The sequence below is a fragment of the Chenopodium quinoa genome, unplaced genomic scaffold, assembly GCF_001683475.1.
Source record: "Chenopodium quinoa cultivar QQ74 unplaced genomic scaffold, ASM168347v1, whole genome shotgun sequence".
Classification (NCBI taxonomy): Eukaryota; Viridiplantae; Streptophyta; class Magnoliopsida; order Caryophyllales; family Amaranthaceae; genus Chenopodium; species Chenopodium quinoa.
In genome coordinates, this window is record NW_018744878.1 from 716,953 (window position 1) to 735,956 (window position 19,004).

Genomic DNA, 19,004 nt, shown 5'->3' on the forward strand with positions numbered 1-19,004 from the left:
GGGATATACCGACTTCGGCAGTTGGATGGAACTGAGTTGAAAAATCACTAGAACGCTGATGTACTGAAAAAATATCATGTGTAAACCCTTTGGGGCAGGACAATCTTTGTAAGTACATTTTGAACTAATGAAAGGCCTTGGAGCCACCATTTATATAAATGTTTGCAACTTTTTATCCTTTCAAAGTTTTCTTGGTTCTATCTACTCTTTAAGGGTTTTTTATTCAGCCTCGTCTGAAACCTTCGCCTTCGGGTAACTGGGTTTCAGATTGCTGACAAAACTCGTCTTTTTAAAGAACACTGGTCTTTCAGCTGAAGTCAAACTTTAGTAAGACTTGTTCTCCAAAGACATGAGTCCATGGACAATTCTGGGATATTGCCTTAACTGAGCCTTGTATCCCAGAAAGCCATTATCCGAAACATTGCCTTCAGTTGGCCCTGTGTTTCGGATATCCATTTTTCAATGATAGACAGAAAATCAAGGATAACAGCAACTGTTGGAAATTGTTTATTCAGCCTCGTCTGAAACCTTCGCCTTCGGGTAACTGGGTTTCTGATTGCTGGCAAACTCGTCTTTTTAAAGAACTCTAGTCTTTCAGCTGAAGTCAAGCTTCAGTAAGATTTGTTCTCCAAAGGCATGAGTCCATGGACAATTCTGGGATATTGCCTATCCCAGAAAGCCATTATCCGAAGCATTGCCTTCAGTTGGCCCTGTGTTTCGAATACCCATTTTTAAGAGATAAAGAAATTGTTTATTCAGCTGAAGCCATACTTCAATTTCTGGGGGGGCAGGAAGCACTACCAGTGCAAGTTTATGTTCAGCAGAATTGAAGAAACAGTAAGGCACTCAAAAACAAAGCAGCTGAAGAAAAGAACATCAAATTAATAATTTATGCTCAGAAATTGAGCTACAAGTTCAAATAAGTTAAGAAACTATATCGGCAGCCGCCCATAAGCGGAAAATAACAGCTGCCGAAATACGTACAGAAGCAAAAAAATAAACTGTTTTGTACAACAAGGCAAGCTGAAGCAAAAAACAAACAAGGCAAAAAATTCAGAAAGCGGCAAGTCTAAAGTTGAGCGCATGATGAACCGCAAGATTCTGAAGACGACTGCCCGAGTTCCTATGCTTCAGCCCGAGGATCAGACTGGTCAGCATTGTTGGGTCTCATGGTGGTCTCAGCCCCAGCAGCAGAAGAAGCAGGCTTTGCACTCTGCCGAGCCTCCCTTTCCCTCTGTTCAGCCTCCAACTCCATTCTCTCAGCTTCTTCTTCGGCTTCCTCAGCCTTAAGGATTTCAGCTTCGACTGGAGTTGCATACTTCATATGAGGGTCTTCGGGATTCTGGACCCATTCAGCACATTTGGACCAGTCCAACTTCGGCTCAGCATGAAGGCATACTCTTCGGCACACTCTGAACCCGTTTTTGAAACCCGTTTCATATTCTTCCTAGGTATAGACACGGACTTTGAGTAGAGCCTCAGCATCAGCCAACTTCTTCTGGGTCTCCTCCAAGTCTTCCTTGGATTTCTTCAGCTCATCGGCGAGCTTGAAGGAGGAACCTTTTAGCTCATTCAGCTGCTGCTGAACTTGGGAAGCCTCTGTCTGGGCCTGGGCCACTTCTTCCTTTTTGGCCATCAGCTGATCCTCAGCTTCTTGGAGCTTAGCTCTCTGAGCTTCAGCGGCAGCAGCAGCCTCTGAGAGTTGGACATCCCTGGCTTGGAGCATCTCTTCAGCAGCCATTCTGCTGGCTTCAAGAGCTTCTAGCCGTTGCTGCACTTCAGCTTGTGCAGCAGCTCCTTCCTAGATTCGGCTCTCAATAGTAGCCTTCAATTTGGAGATGTCCACTCCCATGTGCTCTTGGAGGAATTTTTCCCCTTCCATCAGTGGGGGAAAAACTTCCTTCTCCATAGCATCGCAGAAGGTTTTGAAGGCTTCAACAGCTTTTTTCTCGTATTCTTCACCCTTCTGCTGCTTCTCTTCAGCTGCTGCTTGCTTCAGCTTAGCAAGCTTTAACTCCTCTTCGGCTACCTTTTTGTCGTGCTCGGCGGCGTCTACCCTATCTTGTAGGGTATCTATCAGCTCTACAGTGAGAGTCTGATTGTGCACGAACTGAAAACAGGAGCACAAGTTAAAATAAAAAATAGAGCTGAATTTTAGAGGAGATAAAGGCAAGGAAAATCACCTGCATCATCAGCAGTTGGTTAGACCTGGCTGGGTCAGGAACTGATCTGCTAGATTCGCCCATCCCAGCAGTGGCCTTCAGCGACCAGATTCTTGCCCTATCTACTTCGGACGTGCCAGCAAAATCGCCGAAGTAGGCTGCAGCACCTTCTCGGTTCTGACCCCATATGAGGTCCCAGATGTGATCTGGGATTGGAATTCGGGGGGCCGAGAAACCCATTTCTCCAGATTGCAGAGTCTGGAAGGAAGGAAAGGATGACGACGGAGCTTCTTTAACTTTGGATGGCTCAGCATCCTCCTTCTCAGAAGAGTAAATTATTATGACCTCTTCTTCTTCAGGGGTGAGGACGAAAGCCTCAACCTCTCTTGCAATGTCTGCCGTGAAACCCTCAGCATTGGGCATCACGGCATCCTCATTCTTGTGCTCAGCAGCACTCTCTTGAACTTCTTCTTGGACCCCTCCCTTAGGTTCGGGAGTTTTCTGATCCACCTCCATCTCGGGAGGTGGCAGAGGGGTCTTTGGAGGTGATTGAGGTGGTGGTCGGGGAACCCTCGGCGATCCATTGCCTTCCTCGGGTTCCTTTATTTCGACGCCGATGGTCATCGGCCTCCGCTGAAAGTCATGGGGGCCGATGATGGCCATTCTTCGGCGCCTTTTCTGAAGCGGCTGCTCGTCCATGTCTGAGTCTGAGGACTCTTCTTGTATCTGGTCTTCGGGACGAATAGGGGCTTTCCCTTCTCTGTGTCTATTACTCTCTTCAGACTGTAAAAGACAAGGGGGGAGGAAGAATGTGAGTAAAAACAAAACAACAAATAGAAACAGACAAAATTAAGTCTGAAAGCTCACCGAGGTCTTCAGCAAAGCCTCGTCTTCTTCAGCTGCCCTAGCTGCAGCTTCTTCTTCAGCAGCCCTGGAGGACCCTTCTCCTCCTTCACAAGCTTCAATAACCCGTGCAACCTCTTCGGCCGTACGGGCAGCTTCAGCTTCTTCGTCCAGCAGCTGAAACCAGGGATCTCTCTTCTTCCACCAAGGCTTCTGCCTTTGATACAGAGCAACAACCTCAATTTGGAAGTGGGAAGAGTCTAGATGAACCTCTCTATGCCGCGGTTCAGTGATAGAGGGGGCCCGATCAGTTACAAATCGTTCTCGGTTGACGCCAAGACGAGCGTAGTTAATGCCGACGTTGGTCTCGTCCCGCTCTGAAAAAGAAAAGGGGAAAGGTCAGTTCAGTTAGGTTGGCACAGCATAAAAAAGCGAAGTGAGAGGAGAAAAAGAGATAATTAAAAAGCCTCGGCCCCAGCCGAAGAAGCTTACCATCCTTAAACTTTCGGCTGAGGCCGACAGCTGCTAGCATGTTCTCTTGGAAAACATAATGCGTATCGGGGAGCCAAGTCTCCGGGATATGCTGCATTCGGCCGCTGCCCCCCCGGTTCGGCAGCTTGCCGAAGATATTCTGTTGATTAAGGTTTGGATCTGGGCCGTTATCTGCGGGGGGACCTAAACTTCCCATGTCGGGATCAGGCTCAGCAAGGTACCGGGGAGCGTTGAAGACGCAAGGGTGGCCCGGGTCCGTGGGTGCCCTAACCCAAATCCATTGACCTCTCCAGTCCTTGTCTGAAGAGTCGTTCGGCCACATGGTTAGGTACTGGGGCCGAGACTCAATCCGGTACCACCCAGAACCATGACTTCCGTGCCCACTTTGAATATTTGGCACTAGCCGATGAAGCTTTTTGAAGCAGTGCAGGTTCGGCACATACCTGAAGAACTTGCAGACCCATAAGTATGTCATCACCCTTCGGATGCTAGTAGGAGTTAGCTGACATAGGGAAATATTGTAATGGATCAGCAAGTCTCGGACGAATACGTCCAAAGGGAACCTCAGCCCATACTGAAGTTGTCTTGTGTACACCCCCACATACCCCGGGGGTGGACGATGGATTCTATCGGATGCCACGGGCATTCGACACCAATACCCATCAGCTTCAAGGATGCCGTAATGCAACTCAATTTGTTCGGCAAACCGATACTGTTCGGCATTCTCCACCCACCATGAGTAGGGGCGGTTCTTTATCATGGCCGAAGCTACTTCGGCATCCTCCCACTCTGAAAACCCGGGAAGTATATCCCAAAGGACAGCGGGAACTTCATCGTCCCGCCCAGAAGCGCTCGGCCCCTCCGTTCTCTGAGGAGGAGCCGAGGAAACTGGAGTCGCCCTGATCCCTTCAGCAGGGTCAGACTCTGCTCTTCGTCCATTCCAGGTCCCAATCCTGTTCCTGGGATCGGGAATTGGCCTTGCTCTTCTTGGAGCACGGGCTCTACCCCTAACTCCTCTTGCCATTGATAATTTCGAAGAAAAAAGTCGAAAAAAAAGGGAAGGAGTTCAAATTCGAAGAAAAATAAACTAAAATAAAAGGAATTTACCTTAATCTGAAGCGAAAGTTGCCGATTTACGAATTGGTAGTGGCAAGTCTCAGTTTCTAAGCTTAATGCTCGGGGAATTTGCGAAGTTTTGATGCGGGTTCTTGGGTTCTCTCGAGGATTCTGGGTTTGTGTTGGTGAATAAGTGAGGAGAGATGACGCGCCTCTGATTATATCTCCAGAAATGGGAATACGGGGAGTCCGCGTTTCAATTTCTCTTAAATATAACCGTTAAACACACGACCTTGCGATTAAACTGCCCATTATCCGTCCAACTTCCACAATTATCCGCCTTAACTGTTGTTATCTCATTAATTACGGTTTAAATTCAAATTTTTGGATTAATTAAATCATTCACTTCCCTCCTTTTCTGATTAAATCAAACCCGACCCGTCATCCTTCCAAATCGGGTCTGGGGGGCAAGTTGTTTGGGTCCAATTTAGTCCAATTGGGCTTAGGCATTAAATGATCCAATTAAAAGCCCAAGGTCATGATTCATCTCTCCAATTGTGCTAAAGTCAAATATCAGTCCTCAAGGCAAGCCAATGGGGCTAAGGCCCAACTTCTCCATGTATGCAGAGGTATAAAAGCCATCAATATTACATTTGTAGATTCATTCAAGAAAAGCCTCAAGCAACAAATTCTCTTGCATAGTGTTCTCTTTCTACGCACTGTACTGACTTTAGCATCGGAGGGGCCTTCCTCGGCAACACCCCCGAGGCTAGTTTACGTGTGTTTACTGTGCAGGAAACCTTCGGCCCAACATTACTTGGATCGAATCTAGTCTTCTCCACTTCATCGGACCTTCGACAAGGTCCCATTGTTTTCACCCGAAACACCTCCTTTAAAAGCCACCTTCGAAGTGGCATCTAATCCCGAGATTTAAGTCTCTCTCTCTCTCCACGATATATTCGAATGATTGTGAAGCTTAAATTTCTCCTTTACATTCACCTTTGATGTGGGCACCAAATCCCGATATTTGAGGGGAACTATATCTTTTTCGTGTCTAGGTCTATAACCATTGGCACTATTGTCGTTATTTTGTTTTTTTTCGAATCCAATTTACCAAGATATTTATCAACATTTATGAGATACCCTTTCGCTGAACTATATCATTAATAAGTGACATTTATAAGATAATCAATCGTGGAATCACGTGGGTGTTTTGAGTTTCTAAATACATATCAAAAATAGAGAATGTCAATTTTTTTAATGATTGAACATTGTTGATTAGTTAGCGTAAGACACACACAATATTTTTAACTAAAATTCGTGCATAAACAGGAAAATGCGCCTTAAACACATGACCTTTTGAGCTTCATTTCAAAAATAGTGGACAGAAGGAGTAAGCCGCTGGTATATATGACAAAGGATAACTTGCAAACTCGGGGATTTAAATAAACAAGGATGTAGAGGATAAATGAAAAGCCATAATTAAAAAAGCGGAAATGGTAATGAAATACGTTGAACTTTTGAAGACTAGCTAGAACTTATCTAGCTAATATTTGAACATTATGAAACTTGTTTTTGTAAGGTGAGAATATCAAGCTAGACCAGATTATAAACTATATATATTGCATACAAGTATAATGATAGTATAATTAATAAATATAGCTCGAAAATCATACATATGATATGAAACTTTACTTGTTTGATCAAAAGTCACGTACATTGAGGCAAATTTTAACATGATCTACTTTAATTATGTTTTTCTTATACATTATTAAAACCTTTTTCTCTTCAAATTAACAAATGTAATCTAATTTGATACTTTAATTTGTAAAATTCTTTCTTTTACAATAATGTAAAATTACAAACAAAGTTTAATCATATCACTACACTAGATAAGAGTAAGACCAAGTACACACAATGGCAAAAAAGATTAAGACTAAATTATACTTTCTCCATTCTTAATTAATTTTCCTTATATGAGTTGATAAAAATCACCACAAATTGTAATATGATAGTATTAAAAATCCAGTTGTTACAATTAATTAAAACGAAGAAAGTATTATCAGACCTTATTAAAATCGGAACATAACTGTATGATGATTCGATCACGTTGAGAAAACACCACCTCAACACATAAAATGAAAAACCGATATTAGAGGTCGTTTAGAGGACTAAACACATGAGTTTTGAGGCATTTTGAATGCGACCCATCACATTTCGATCTTTTTCTTCTATATCCTGAAAAAAGGGTTAAAGTTAAATAGTTTGGTAATGAGTGGCATCATATTTCTATCCAATGGAATCCTTAAGAACCATTAATCCTTCTAATCCATCTTTATTATAATTATTTTTTCCAATTTTAAAAAAATATTATTGGGTGCTTTTTTTCATCTATAAATACCCACTTTGTGGTCTTCTCATTTTCACACAACTTAAAACAACTAAAATTATCCATTTCTTTCTCTCTCTAATTGTTTTTTCTTTCTCACTCCTAGCTACTTAGAAAAATGGGCACTGAGGCTATTTCGATCATCAATTCAAGTGCTCTAACAGGGGTTTTTGATAATCCTAACAATTGTCTCAATCAAGAAAAAAATGAGTTTTGGTATGAGGAAGAAATTGATGATGACCTCAAATGGTCCTTTGCTTTGAATAGGTATGTTCTAATCTCTTCTTCTTAATTATTTACAACAATCTAACTACATTTTCCCATCATTTAATATGTGTGCTTTTTTTTTTATTTGACAAAAAAATTTAATTATAAGATCATCAGTAGTGTAAACACCATGCTGCCTAGTCATCATATACACTTGTGAACGAATCCTGGTTCACAAGTAATGCATAGGTAGCATGTAGCAATGTAACATGCATGGTAGATAAATTTGTTTGAGAATTGTGACAACTCATCAAATTAAATCTAATCTTTTGCTATCATGCATGCATGTTTCAAAAAATAGTTGCATGTCAATTCCTAAGTTGTTGAGAGAATGGTATGGAGCTATGAACTACTACGTAAAATGTTTGCATTGGGATTAAAAAAAATGATTTTTTTTTTAATTGGAAAATAATCATTTACTTAAAAATATTTAGAGGAATAATATTTTAATTTAAAATGTATATTGTAAAACAGAATTGTCGCACGAAATTAAAATTTCATTGACAAAAATAATGATTCTTGGTTCTTGATTTTTGTAAATGATTTTCTACAATTGATTTGTTATTCTTGTCTCTCAGCGTGCTGCAAAAAGCGACTAGCGAATACCAGGACATTGTGCTACTCGACACTAAGAAGTTTGGAAAGGTTTGTACATCTCTAATCAAATTAAATACGTCAGTTGAATTATAAAATTTAATAATTTACGCTTCGTTTGGATAGGTAATTTTTATAATTTTAATAAAAGATAAATTATCTCGGCATAATAGAATTGGTTACGGACCATGCATGAATTTTATTTTTTTTCGTTAGCATACATTCTAATTTATTAAACATTTTGTTTAATGCTACTATTATGTGATTTTGATTTTTTTTGGGTATGTGAATATATGTATAGGTGTTGGTGCTTGATGGAAAGATGCAAAGCGCTGAGGCTGATGAATTTATTTACCATGAATGCTTGATTCACCCTGCCCTCCTTTGTCATGCAAAGTGAGTTCAACTCCTAATTATACTCAATTAAATTGTATTTACACTTTATTAAGTAGTTACAAATATAAAGAAATTTTCAAATAGTAATTTAAAATATAAATTTTGTTACTTTTATGGTAAAATTTACTTAAAATCATTTAATAATGTAATCTCTTTGAAATTTAGGATCACCATAGCATCAATAATTCATGCAATAGCATAGTCAATATGACACACATATACGATAATTATGAGTCATCAGATATTCAGATAGACAGATTCCCTATATCAAGAAAGGTGACAACTTTTTTATGAATAAAGAAAAATGTTAAATGTGACAACTACTTTTATTTTATTATTTTTAAAGAAAACTACTTTTAATTTGGACAAATGTAGAGAAGATAATTTTTACAACTAAGGTAGACGGTGGAAAATAAAAGTATTATATATTTAATCAAGGTTATTAACAATTATACATAGTATATTAATTTCATTAATTACCTAAAACTAACCCATAAAAATAAAATCAAAGTACTAAATAGTTGGTCATAGTTGTGGTTGGTAGAAATCAACTATACTTGATGATAACATAAAACTTTAGACACAGTAATAATAATGTGGCATTTTGTCGCCTGTCTCATTCGCATATATGAATAAGCTCATAAGCTATAACTTGCATGCGCGCAATTATTTACATGAATAATGTATTTGAGTAATATACTGATTATGTGGGCGTTCAATATAATTACAATATTTCGATAACACGTGTCATGATATCATTGGTTTTGATTTATTAGTGAGTATGATTATGCATGTTTAATTAATTAATAACAAAGTTTTGTGGATTAATGATGATAACAGCCCCAAAACTATGTTCATAATGGGTGGTGGTGAAGGTTCTGCTGCTAGAGAAGCCTTTAAGCACAAGTCCATTGAGAAAGTGGTCATGTGTGACATTGATAAGGTAAGATATATCGTCTTGATTATATTAATGACGGACTTAAGAACTTTTTTATTGAACAAAAATATTACCAAAAAAAAATGTATACATCTTGTGATCTTTATTTGAGGAAAAATACTACCTCCGTTAATTATTATGTGCAACAAAGGAATATTTTATGTCTCACAAAAAATGCCCTTTGTTGCACATAATAATTAATGGAGGTAGTATAATGCATTAATTATAAATTCAATTTTGATCACATATAATAAGCTGTATGTACATAATCCATATCAACCACACCCTTTATCACTGTCCGGGGTGATGACTAAATTTCCGTTATATCTTGATTATAGAAATTATAAAATGAGTTTGAGATCGACATTTAACGTGACAAGAAAGGATGTTCAACTTACAAGAATTGACTAGTGGATTCAATTCACAAACAATCCAACATAACGTGCTAAATTTCTTAATTCATGCAGGAAGTGGTGGATTTCTGCCATAAACACTTGACTATCAACCAAGAAGCCTTCAACAATAGCAAGCTTGAGCTTATGATCAATGATGCAAAGTAAGTTTTGACACTATCCATAAGAAAAAGAAAAAAAATTACCTAACCGTATAAGTGTAACTTCCTATATCCAACCAAATGCGCGTACTTAATTAACTTTACTCGAAACTGAATGTACATTGTTGTTATTATTTGTAGGGCTGAATTGGAAGGAAGGAAGGAGAAATTTGATATAATTGTAGGAGATTTGGCTGATCCAGTTGAGGGAGGACCTTGTTACCAACTCTACACCAAATCTTTCTATGAGAATATTCTCAAACCTAGACTTACTGAAAATGGCATCTTTATCACTCAGGTTACATTATTACTCTATATTTTCACTCATATTAATTATATTATCATAGAATTTAATGTTACATGAAAAATTAAATGCTTGATTAATAATTTCATTTTCAAAATTTCACACTAATTAATCCATCTAAAATTTTTAATATAGGCTGGGCCTGCTGGTATTTACACCCACAAGGAGGTCTTCTCTTCCATTTACAATACCATCAAACAAGTCTTCAAATGTAAGTTGATCTATCCATACATAAAGCCGACTAGGGCTAAGTATATCAAACTTACATACTTCCTCCGTGTTTTATTAGTCGTTTTATTTTGACTAAATTTTAACCTCTCTTTGTTTTTGTTGTGTAGATGTTGTACCATTCACTGCTCACGTGCCATCGTATGCTGATACCTGGGGATGGGTTATGGTATGGACTACATAACTATTATTCGTATAATTTTTTGTGGATATTTTTTTTTATATGAATGCACATATCAACTAATTATTATATCTAATTAGGCTTCGGACCATCCAATTCTTCTCGATGCCAAGGATCTTGATGTGAAGATCCAAGACCGAATTGATGGAGAGTTGCTCTACCTCAATGGAGCTGCCATGCTTTCCTCAACCTCCCTTAACAAAACCATATCTCAATCGTAAGCAAATCCTTCTATTTTTACCCATGGCTTGGCTTTGATAGTACGAAGTATATATTATCTTCAATTTTTAAAGGTGTTACTACCTCCGTTTCATATTATTTGCAACGATTAGACATTTTTCCTCTCTACTCTATGTCAAATCGTTCCAAATAATATGAAACAGAGGTAGTATTAAAAATTGAATAGGCCACATTTGAGTTTTACAACCAAGTTTATTCAAAACATGTGCTTGCATTAAATGGATTCTTGTAAATAACTGGGCTGCATTTTCATCTCCCGAGTTCTAGAGGCCCAATCAATTCCTTTTAGACCATTCTAAATATTTATTGCAAGAAAATCACAAGAGGGAAGGGTGCCTAGTCTAAAATATGTAGAGATGTTAAGTCGGGTGAGTAGGCCAGGTTCGGATCATGTAAAGCTAGGTCGTGTCATTTCAAATTGAAGTCTCATGCTCATATGAATTTGGTTCGATCACTAAAAGTTTACAACGGAGACAGTTTGGACAATCTCAAGAGATGATCATAATTCCTAAATAAATATGTTATGGTTTAAATCTACCGTTCCTTCTCTTATAATAATATGGTCAAGGTCACCGCGATAATTAATTGTATAATAATTTTAATTGTGTGTTCATCTTCCCTTAAATTGGGCAGGTTGAAGCAAGAAACTCATGTCTATACTGAAGAAAGTGCAAGGTTTCTGCATGGTCATGGGCTGATAATGAATCGTCTATAAGGGGAATTGGAGCAGTAAATCCAGCATCAACTGAAATGAAGGGCATGTTGTTGAATATAAATTAATAGTAGTAGCTTAAGAGACCTAAATAAAATTAATATATATAACTAGGGTTTCTTATAGGAGAAGAATGTTTTTAATCTGTTGCTGTTGTAGAAACTATATTAGTAGCTGAAATGAAAAAGAAAAAAAAAAGTAAACCTTGTCTTTAGCTTTATTTTATAAATGAAAAATGAGGTATTCCTCCAAAATTCTATCTCAATAGTTAAGCTTAGTTAATCTCAAAAATGCCTTTATTATTTTTACCATTTTGATAAGAATTTCTGATTAATTAAGGATTACACAAATTGAAAATACTCACAAGGTTAAATTAATTAACGATCTCTCTTAATTTTCACTTTCTTTGTTCTCTTTGAGGCTTTAGTAATATTACAATGTGTATTGTGCAAGGCTTGAGCTTAAAGCATAGCCAATGGATGCCTAAGTTAATGGTGGTCATCATATTTTTTTATTACTTTCTCTCTCTTCCACCTCATTTATGCCCAACTCCCATGCCCATACACTCACATTGGTTGCCCTCCAAATTTGTGGGCATTGATTCTCCTTTCCTTCCATTCCCATGTGAGTCTTCATCAATTGAAAAAAAAAAAAAAAAACTAAACCTCCTCTCTTTGTTGGACAAATGGCGAAATACCACTAAATGCCCACACTTAACAAATGGTCATGGCCATGACCTGGTCATGAACCATTCCTCACCAAAAGTACAACTTTTTCATTTTTTAAGCTTTTTTTTATTTTTCTCTCTCTTCATATCCACCCAAAATGGACAACCATTGGCTATACTCTTAGAAATACAGAGACTTGAACCCTTATTTTGGGCCCTTGACCCAGCTCATTCATTACTTTCTCAAGCTTATTCACTCTAAAGAAGGCCACTTAAAATGTATCTGCAAGTCTACACAGTACATTTGGTTAAACAAAATGTTTTAGGCATCATCCATTATGGACGCAGCGTATTTGACTAGCTCTCCGACAAACAGACGTGAAACCAAAGATCGAACCTTACCAAGGGGAGATTTTTCTAAAATCACCCCCTTCTCTCCGAGCTTGAGAATCAAACTATCAATTACTTTGTGCACGGTTTATAGTTGTATAATATAGTCATATTGGCTCGCTTAATTAATTAATGTTGTCCTGCAGCAAAGAATAACAAATATTCAAGCCAATAAAAAGAATTTTCATGCTCCTTTTGAAAACCAAAACCATAAACTTTACAGTTCATGATTTGTTTCAAAAATTAGACATCTGCAATAATACTATAGCCATAACAAGCTATAAACAATGTACTCATAAGGCAATCAGCTTTCTCAAACGTACAACGGAGCTTCTCCGGCAAAAAATTATCATTCATCAGGCTCCATGGAGCTTAATTCTGGCTTAAAGCCAGTAATATTACAACTTTATATATACATATAAATTGCTAGTAGCCTGTTTGGCAGACAATAATATACGGTTGTAAATTCGTAATGATAATGAAGTTGTACATGTTCTTGCAAGAAAGACTCATGGTAATGTGGCTATAGCCCAAGTAAAACTTTTGTAAATAAATTTTCATTACCACTCATTATAATCTTCTATAGATGGTAATAAGTGGTAATACAAACTTATGAAGCATAATATCATGAGATTTCCTCACAAAAGTACATATAAACTCTAATATTACAACCTACCAAACAAGTCGTAACAAACATGTGTATTTGTAGTGTCACAAGCCCAAAAATAAGAAAATATGACAATTTTATTTTGATGCCCAACGAGTAGCAAACAAAATGAATTTTATCCCCAAAAAATCTGAGTAACCTGGACAAAGAGGTGAGTCAGGTGACTTACTTGCAGATGCAGATAGGCGAATGAACTCTTCAGCAATCAACCAAGATAATTTTGAGCCATTTTGGTAAGATGAATTTCCTGAGGAAGTAGATGGTAAGAAATTTCGAGGTCATCAAATATGCTCTTCATTTGCAAGACAAATTCAGATCTCCGCCTGTTCCTCTCAACAATGTCCTGATAGTTCATAGTATGATTGAAAACGAGAACCATTTTTATCTTGTTTACGTTCTCAATCTCTTTAACAACCAATATGTGCTCTGGGTGCCACAAGTGGGAAGCTTGATCCACATATCTGCAAGAGAACAAAAATTTTAGGGAATTTATTGACAGTGTCAAACTTCCAATGTCAGGAAATAATAATCATGAATATTGAATTTTCATGACAACCCCATCTGGAATAAGTAGCGGGAGAGATGGTGAGATACGTACTAATATAACAAAGGGCTTTTATTGAAATCATGCATTGACAATGAACTATTATACTAGTAGATATTTTCCAAAGAAATTTCAGTAGGAAAGAAAAATATATTAAGTAGATAAGTAAACTGTAAAAGACTAGGCCAAAAAAGTCTCATGTATAATCTCAGTATAAGCCAACATAATAAGCATACAAAACTCCTAGCTATTTTCCTTTTACCTACGGTTCTTTAACTGGTCTTACTTGTTCCGGTTTCAGCAGTTATCAATAACAGTAATCAATACAATGAAGCAAAAAGTCCAGGTCTAGCAGAAAAAACAGTAATAGCCTCTCTACACCAGAGGTCAAGAGCAAAGAAAGATGACAGAACAAGTTATAATACCACATGTGCTCAATTATACCCCGTATTAAGAAAGATTTCTAACTCATATGATAAATATAATCTCATCTAACACCAACATGAATTAGCATACGCTTTATTGCAAAGCAGCATGCTTCAATCAGCTGACCAACAATCTATTATGAAGTATCACCTTTCCTCTCTAACTTTTTTGAATATACTTGTTCCTTTCCAACACCAACGAAATTCACTCAATCAGATTCCAGTTATTATACTCCCCACCCTCAAAAGAATCTAAAGGAGAAGCCTAATGCAACCCCAGAGCTAAAGAGTGTAGTAAACCAAATCTTCGCACATTACTTTCTTTTACTATTCCTAGTCTTGTGTATCCATTACAATATTTCAAGATCAACATCCGATGTTGCCTTAGCAATATACGCAGTATAGAGCACACCAATCTTTGGGTTTTCTTTTTCGGGAATGCCCCGGTTTCTCATAGTGAGAAACAAAATTTGTTTCTCACATGACATTTTCGTAAATAAACCAACAACTTTATTCAATTGTGGAGCCCACAACAATGAAAAAGTTGTTGATTTATTCACGAAAATGCCCTTTGAGTCTCAATATGAGAAATAGAGAATTTCCCTTTTCTTAGTACATTTAACGTCCTAATAATATGAATCTATTGATAGAAATATTCATTTGCTCTCACAAAGTTCCATATCTAGGTTTTTATTACTCATTTCTCTTGACTAAACTTTCTACCATCTATTGATCTTTTGAAAACAGTTAGGAGATATGTAATACTAGTAGATTAGCACGAAGTAGGTAACAAGAGATATCTAGGGATCCTATGACAACAGTCACAACACCAACACCACCCCCACCAACCGACACTTTGGCTAAATAAACTAAGACAAATCTAACACCTGAACCATCAAAACAAATGATAATGCTGAGGTATTGACATATGCTAACTTACTTCTTTATTCGATCTTTTAGCTCCGCAATCTTTGGCAGCGGTGTTTTATAATCTATTCCAAACTCCATAGTATCTGCCTGATCTGGACTTCTGTAATAGTTTCCAATGGGTTTAGTAGCTAACACCGCATTTGGATAGTATACCTTTTCCTTGTCCAATTTCAAGAATACTGTTGTTAAGATATTCATCTCTTCCACAATCATCTGTTACAACATCAAGAAACTGTGTTGTAAAGACCCAAAAAAAACTAACTCAAAATTTCACAGGAAGCATCACAGCAGGATATATTACCAGTTTTCCATCAACAACACAGCGATCACCAACATCAAATGGATGCATAACAAAAACAAATATAATTGCTTCAAAAACAGTCTTACAGCTGTTTCCAAAAACAAAAACTGCCACCAGAAGTTGAGAAGATAAGAATAGAAGCATTTTAGATGTAAGAACTTCTGTCATAAGAAGCCAAAGCACTAGGATTATAATAATCAGGATTCCACTCAGTAATTTATTGAGGTCATCCACAGCAGTTTTATTGTCATTTAAAGCATGTTTGAGTGCCTGCCGATCTTTGAAGACTTGTACCTGCAAACGAAAAAAGATAAAGATAATGGAATTAAAGCGAGCTTCCCAGATAAGGATCAATATTCAGCAAGCATTTAATTCATGAAATCTAATTGAACATTTTAAAAAAAAAAAAAAAAAAAAACGCAAATACAAGGCATTTTCAGTTCGTCCTAATAAGAGGCTTATATCCTGTATCTCTGGCCAATTAAGCAGACAAAAGCTTCTTTCAAACAAGTTTATTTTGTACCAGAAACATGGAATATTTCATAAAATAGCCGGGTCTGACAATTAGACACATACTCGGTGTGTCACAACACAAGTAATAGAACTAGGAACCAAAATTGTTCACTAAATCAACAACCTTTATATTATCAAGCCTTTAAAAGTAATAAATGTAATCTTCTCAAGCAGGTTACATTCAATAAATATGAATTACATCAGCAGTATGGTACGCAATTACGCACATATGCAGTAACATGCATATTGAATAAACCAACACAGGATAAGCACTTCAATTAGGCCATATGAATGCATGATTAATAAATAAGTTATAATCCTTACCACCCACTTAGAAAAAGATTTCCAATCAATCTGTTTGTTTTCGTTGACTTCGAATAATGGAAAAATAAGTTCCACCTCTTCCCAAATCATGAACCTATGGAGGTCAGCTCCATCAATGTAACTGAGAAGACAGAGGTAAACATGTTGATTAGAGAAAATCACGAGAAAATCACACGAAAATCGTGATTATTAAATTAATTCACAAGAAAAGACGCATAACACAAATCATCTTACAGTTGATTGATATCCTGCATATCACTAAGTAAATGGAGTCCATTCTTTTCATTACCAATCACGTTGTAGAATATCCTAACAGCAGTTGTTATAGCCTCCTCCTCACAAGTAATTTCATCATCATCCAATCTAACCCCTCCTTCAACTACGTTTTGGTTGAGAATACCAGACATAGTCGATAAACCTGAATTAGATACCACATCAACCAACAACTGCATAGTCCAAGAAGGCACTTTCTCCTTCTTCATTTGGTGAAGCTTTTCCCAATCAACCACCTTATTCTCCTTGTGACTACCTATGTGCTCCATAAAACTTACCCGAGATTCGTGACTGTCCTCCCTACTAAGTTTACGGGCCAACTCAACCACGGGTTTCCCCGAGAGAGTTTGGAGCACATAATGATGAAACACAGCTTCCTGAATCCTATTAAAAAACCTATTCAAATGAAAAGAAGATGCTAATATCTTTATCAATGTAGTCTTAACCAACCACAAAAATGACCCAATTAGCAACGAAGCTATAGTCCAAGTAATAAAATCGAGTTTTCTCTTTGTTTTTGCAGTCATTTTCGGGGCGGAGTCGGAATCATGCTTAAACAACACAACCCAAGTGATAAGAACCAAACCAATCCAAATAAACACCACAACATTAGTCTGCAACCCATGAGTAAAGTACACCACATTCTTCTTCAATAAAAACTTCCATTCAATCAAAAACACAATGCAATGCACAACCCATCTAGTTATCAACACACCAGAAAATATAGCCATTAATAGTGTAAACCATTTCCAAACATCTAATCCCCAAAAAAATTTACCCTTAAAACGCTCAACTTTTAAGCTACAAATCAAACAAGCCAATATCAACAAGAAAACAATCAACTCAAGTAACAATTTTATCGTCATTCGCCAAGTATTTCTAACACTTAGCTGAGCAGTTACCCTCTCATATATTTCTTTTTCATCTGGTCCTTCCTTCTCCTTCTCCTTCTCCTTTCCCTTTGACCTTCCAGAAGCTTCTGCCGCCCTAGGTGTGCCCACCCGAGGTGTGCTCCCTGAAAAGGGAGAGTGGTTTGAAAATCGAGGTGTTGCAGCTAAATTATGCAAGGTCTGTGTGTCAAGAGGAACTGAGGGCCCCCCAAATCTGGATTCTTTCTTGAAAGTATTTCTTCTTCTAATGAGGGGTTTATTTGGGCTTGAGCAAAATGTGGAATTTTCTGTAGATTGAGAGGAATAATTTGTGGGTTTTTCTTCAAATTCATTGTTTTGCAAACCCTTTTTGGGAGATTTCTCAAGTTTTAGAGGTGGGATTGGAATTGAAAATTCTTCTGGGTTTGCCGCCATTGATGAAGCCTTTCAAAAGCTTAGTTTTTTTAGCATGTTTTATCAACTCAGAATCTAAAAATTTGTTTGGGAGGGAGATGAGTTTGCATTATTTGAAAGGAAGATTGATTGAAGGTGACTTTGGTGGAAGAAAAAACCAGAGGAAGTAATCAGAAAACAGAGCAAGTATTGTTGTTTAATGCATTTTTCTTTTTTTTCTCTTTTATTTGATTTGATGTATTTAGAAATGTTTGTTGTTTTGTTATTGTTTTCGTGCATCGTAACAACAACAATTATAAAAAAAAATAGTCTCTATCATTGAAATATATTATTAAGAATTATTTAAATGGCTCAATGGCCGGAGTTTGACTTAAGGGGGTTCCTTATGTTAAATAAACACTAATACTCCTTTCGTTTCATTTTTTGTTAAGTATATCTGTATACATCCAATTTCCGTTTAAAAAATCAATCAACCCTAACGTCCCTAAACTGATAAATACTCTAGAATAGTCCCTAATAGCTAAATGAAGTATAATAGCAAAATACACTAGACTGGTCATTGATTACTGCTGTTATATGGCAAAATAACTTAAGGTCGTGTTCAAGTATTTGGATTTTTTTCTAAAATAAGGAAACTTTCTTATTCTCTTAGAAATAAATCTAACTCATATGATTTAATTCCTATTTCAGCAACTACTATAATAATGCCAAATCTTAATCTCAAATTGCCTTAAGCCTACTTCATTGTCATTTCTTATACAATTTCTATTCAAGATATCAAGTTTTATTCCGAGAACGAAATGTAGCTCAAAAGCATAAACTAACAGCTTAACATAAAGCCTAAATTAAAAAATCGAAAAAATTAGGAAGTAGTTATCCCTCAAGGTTTAGTTTATCATTGATTCATTGATCATATGTTGATATTTCTTCCCAGCTAGATCAAAGATTCATTGTACATGCCAGCTCCCTCCCTAATTATTATCACAAAATTAGATCATTAGACATGAGTCACATGACAATTAGTCAATTGGATTGATTTTGGTTTATATTACATTCGAGTGATGAGTTATTTGTTTTGGGCTACTCGCGTAAGCTGAAAACAATCAAGTCATATTCAAGTCTATTGTCAATTAACCTAATCACTGTGACATTAATTGATACTCCCTCTGACCCCTTTTGTTTGCACCATGTGCCCATTTAATGTGAGAGCTTTACGAGTCATATGATGCAAAAGGGACAGAGGGAGTATTACTCATGCTTCGAAGCTAATAAAGGATCGAGATAGCTCTACTTAAATCACCCCAACACCACATTATATGCCCCTCGGCTCATT

The 19,004-nt window shown here is 37.0% G+C and overlaps 2 protein-coding genes across 2 annotated transcripts; one reads left to right on the plus strand and one right to left on the minus strand.

The window, feature by feature from the left end:
* The first annotated feature begins 6,963 nt into the window (after window positions 1-6,963).
* Window positions 6,964-11,619, plus strand: LOC110705387 (thermospermine synthase ACAULIS5-like). The gene is made up of 10 exons (XM_021883236.1): window positions 6,964-7,209; window positions 7,788-7,854; window positions 8,105-8,199; window positions 9,040-9,142; window positions 9,604-9,692; window positions 9,831-9,987; window positions 10,129-10,204; window positions 10,332-10,390; window positions 10,483-10,619; window positions 11,276-11,619. Exons 1-10 carry the CDS (start codon window positions 7,061-7,063, stop codon window positions 11,355-11,357), a joined length of 1,014 nt encoding a protein of 337 aa, XP_021738928.1. The 5' UTR covers window positions 6,964-7,060; the 3' UTR covers window positions 11,358-11,619.
* Window positions 11,620-12,720: 1,101 nt separating this feature from the next.
* Window positions 12,721-18,116, minus strand: LOC110705386 (mechanosensitive ion channel protein 10-like). Its single transcript, XM_021883235.1, has 5 exons — window positions 16,350-18,116; window positions 16,116-16,236; window positions 15,279-15,572; window positions 14,988-15,190; window positions 12,721-13,539 (listed from the first exon to the last, which is right to left on the minus strand). Exons 1-5 carry the CDS (start codon window positions 17,690-17,692, stop codon window positions 13,284-13,286), a joined length of 2,217 nt encoding a protein of 738 aa, XP_021738927.1. The 5' UTR covers window positions 17,693-18,116; the 3' UTR covers window positions 12,721-13,283.
* Between the last annotated feature and the right edge of the window lie 888 nt (window positions 18,117-19,004).

What these genes read in the sequence shown, in the direction of transcription:
- LOC110705387 (XM_021883236.1), top strand. Translation starts at nt 7,061, where the DNA reads ATGGGCACTGAGGCTATTTCGATCATCAATTCAAGTGCTCTAACAGGG. An exon ending in CATCAAACAAGTCTTCAAAT is followed by an intron (nt 10,205 to 10,331) that starts GTAAGTTGATCT and finishes TTTGTTGTGTAG; the next exon opens with ATGTTGTACCATTCACTGCT. An exon ending in AACAAAACCATATCTCAATC is followed by an intron (nt 10,620 to 11,275) that starts GTAAGCAAATCC and finishes TAAATTGGGCAG; the next exon opens with GTTGAAGCAAGAAACTCATG.
- LOC110705386 (XM_021883235.1), bottom strand. Translation starts at nt 17,692, where the DNA reads ATGGCGGCAAACCCAGAAGAATTTTCAATTCCAATCCCACCTCTAAAA. An exon ending in AATCTTTTTCTAAGTGGGTG is followed by an intron (nt 15,573 to 16,115) that starts GTAAGGATTATA and finishes TTTCGTTTGCAG; the next exon opens with GTACAAGTCTTCAAAGATCG. An exon ending in GTGTTGTTGATGGAAAACTG is followed by an intron (nt 15,191 to 15,278) that starts GTAATATATCCT and finishes ATGTTGTAACAG; the next exon opens with ATGATTGTGGAAGAGATGAA.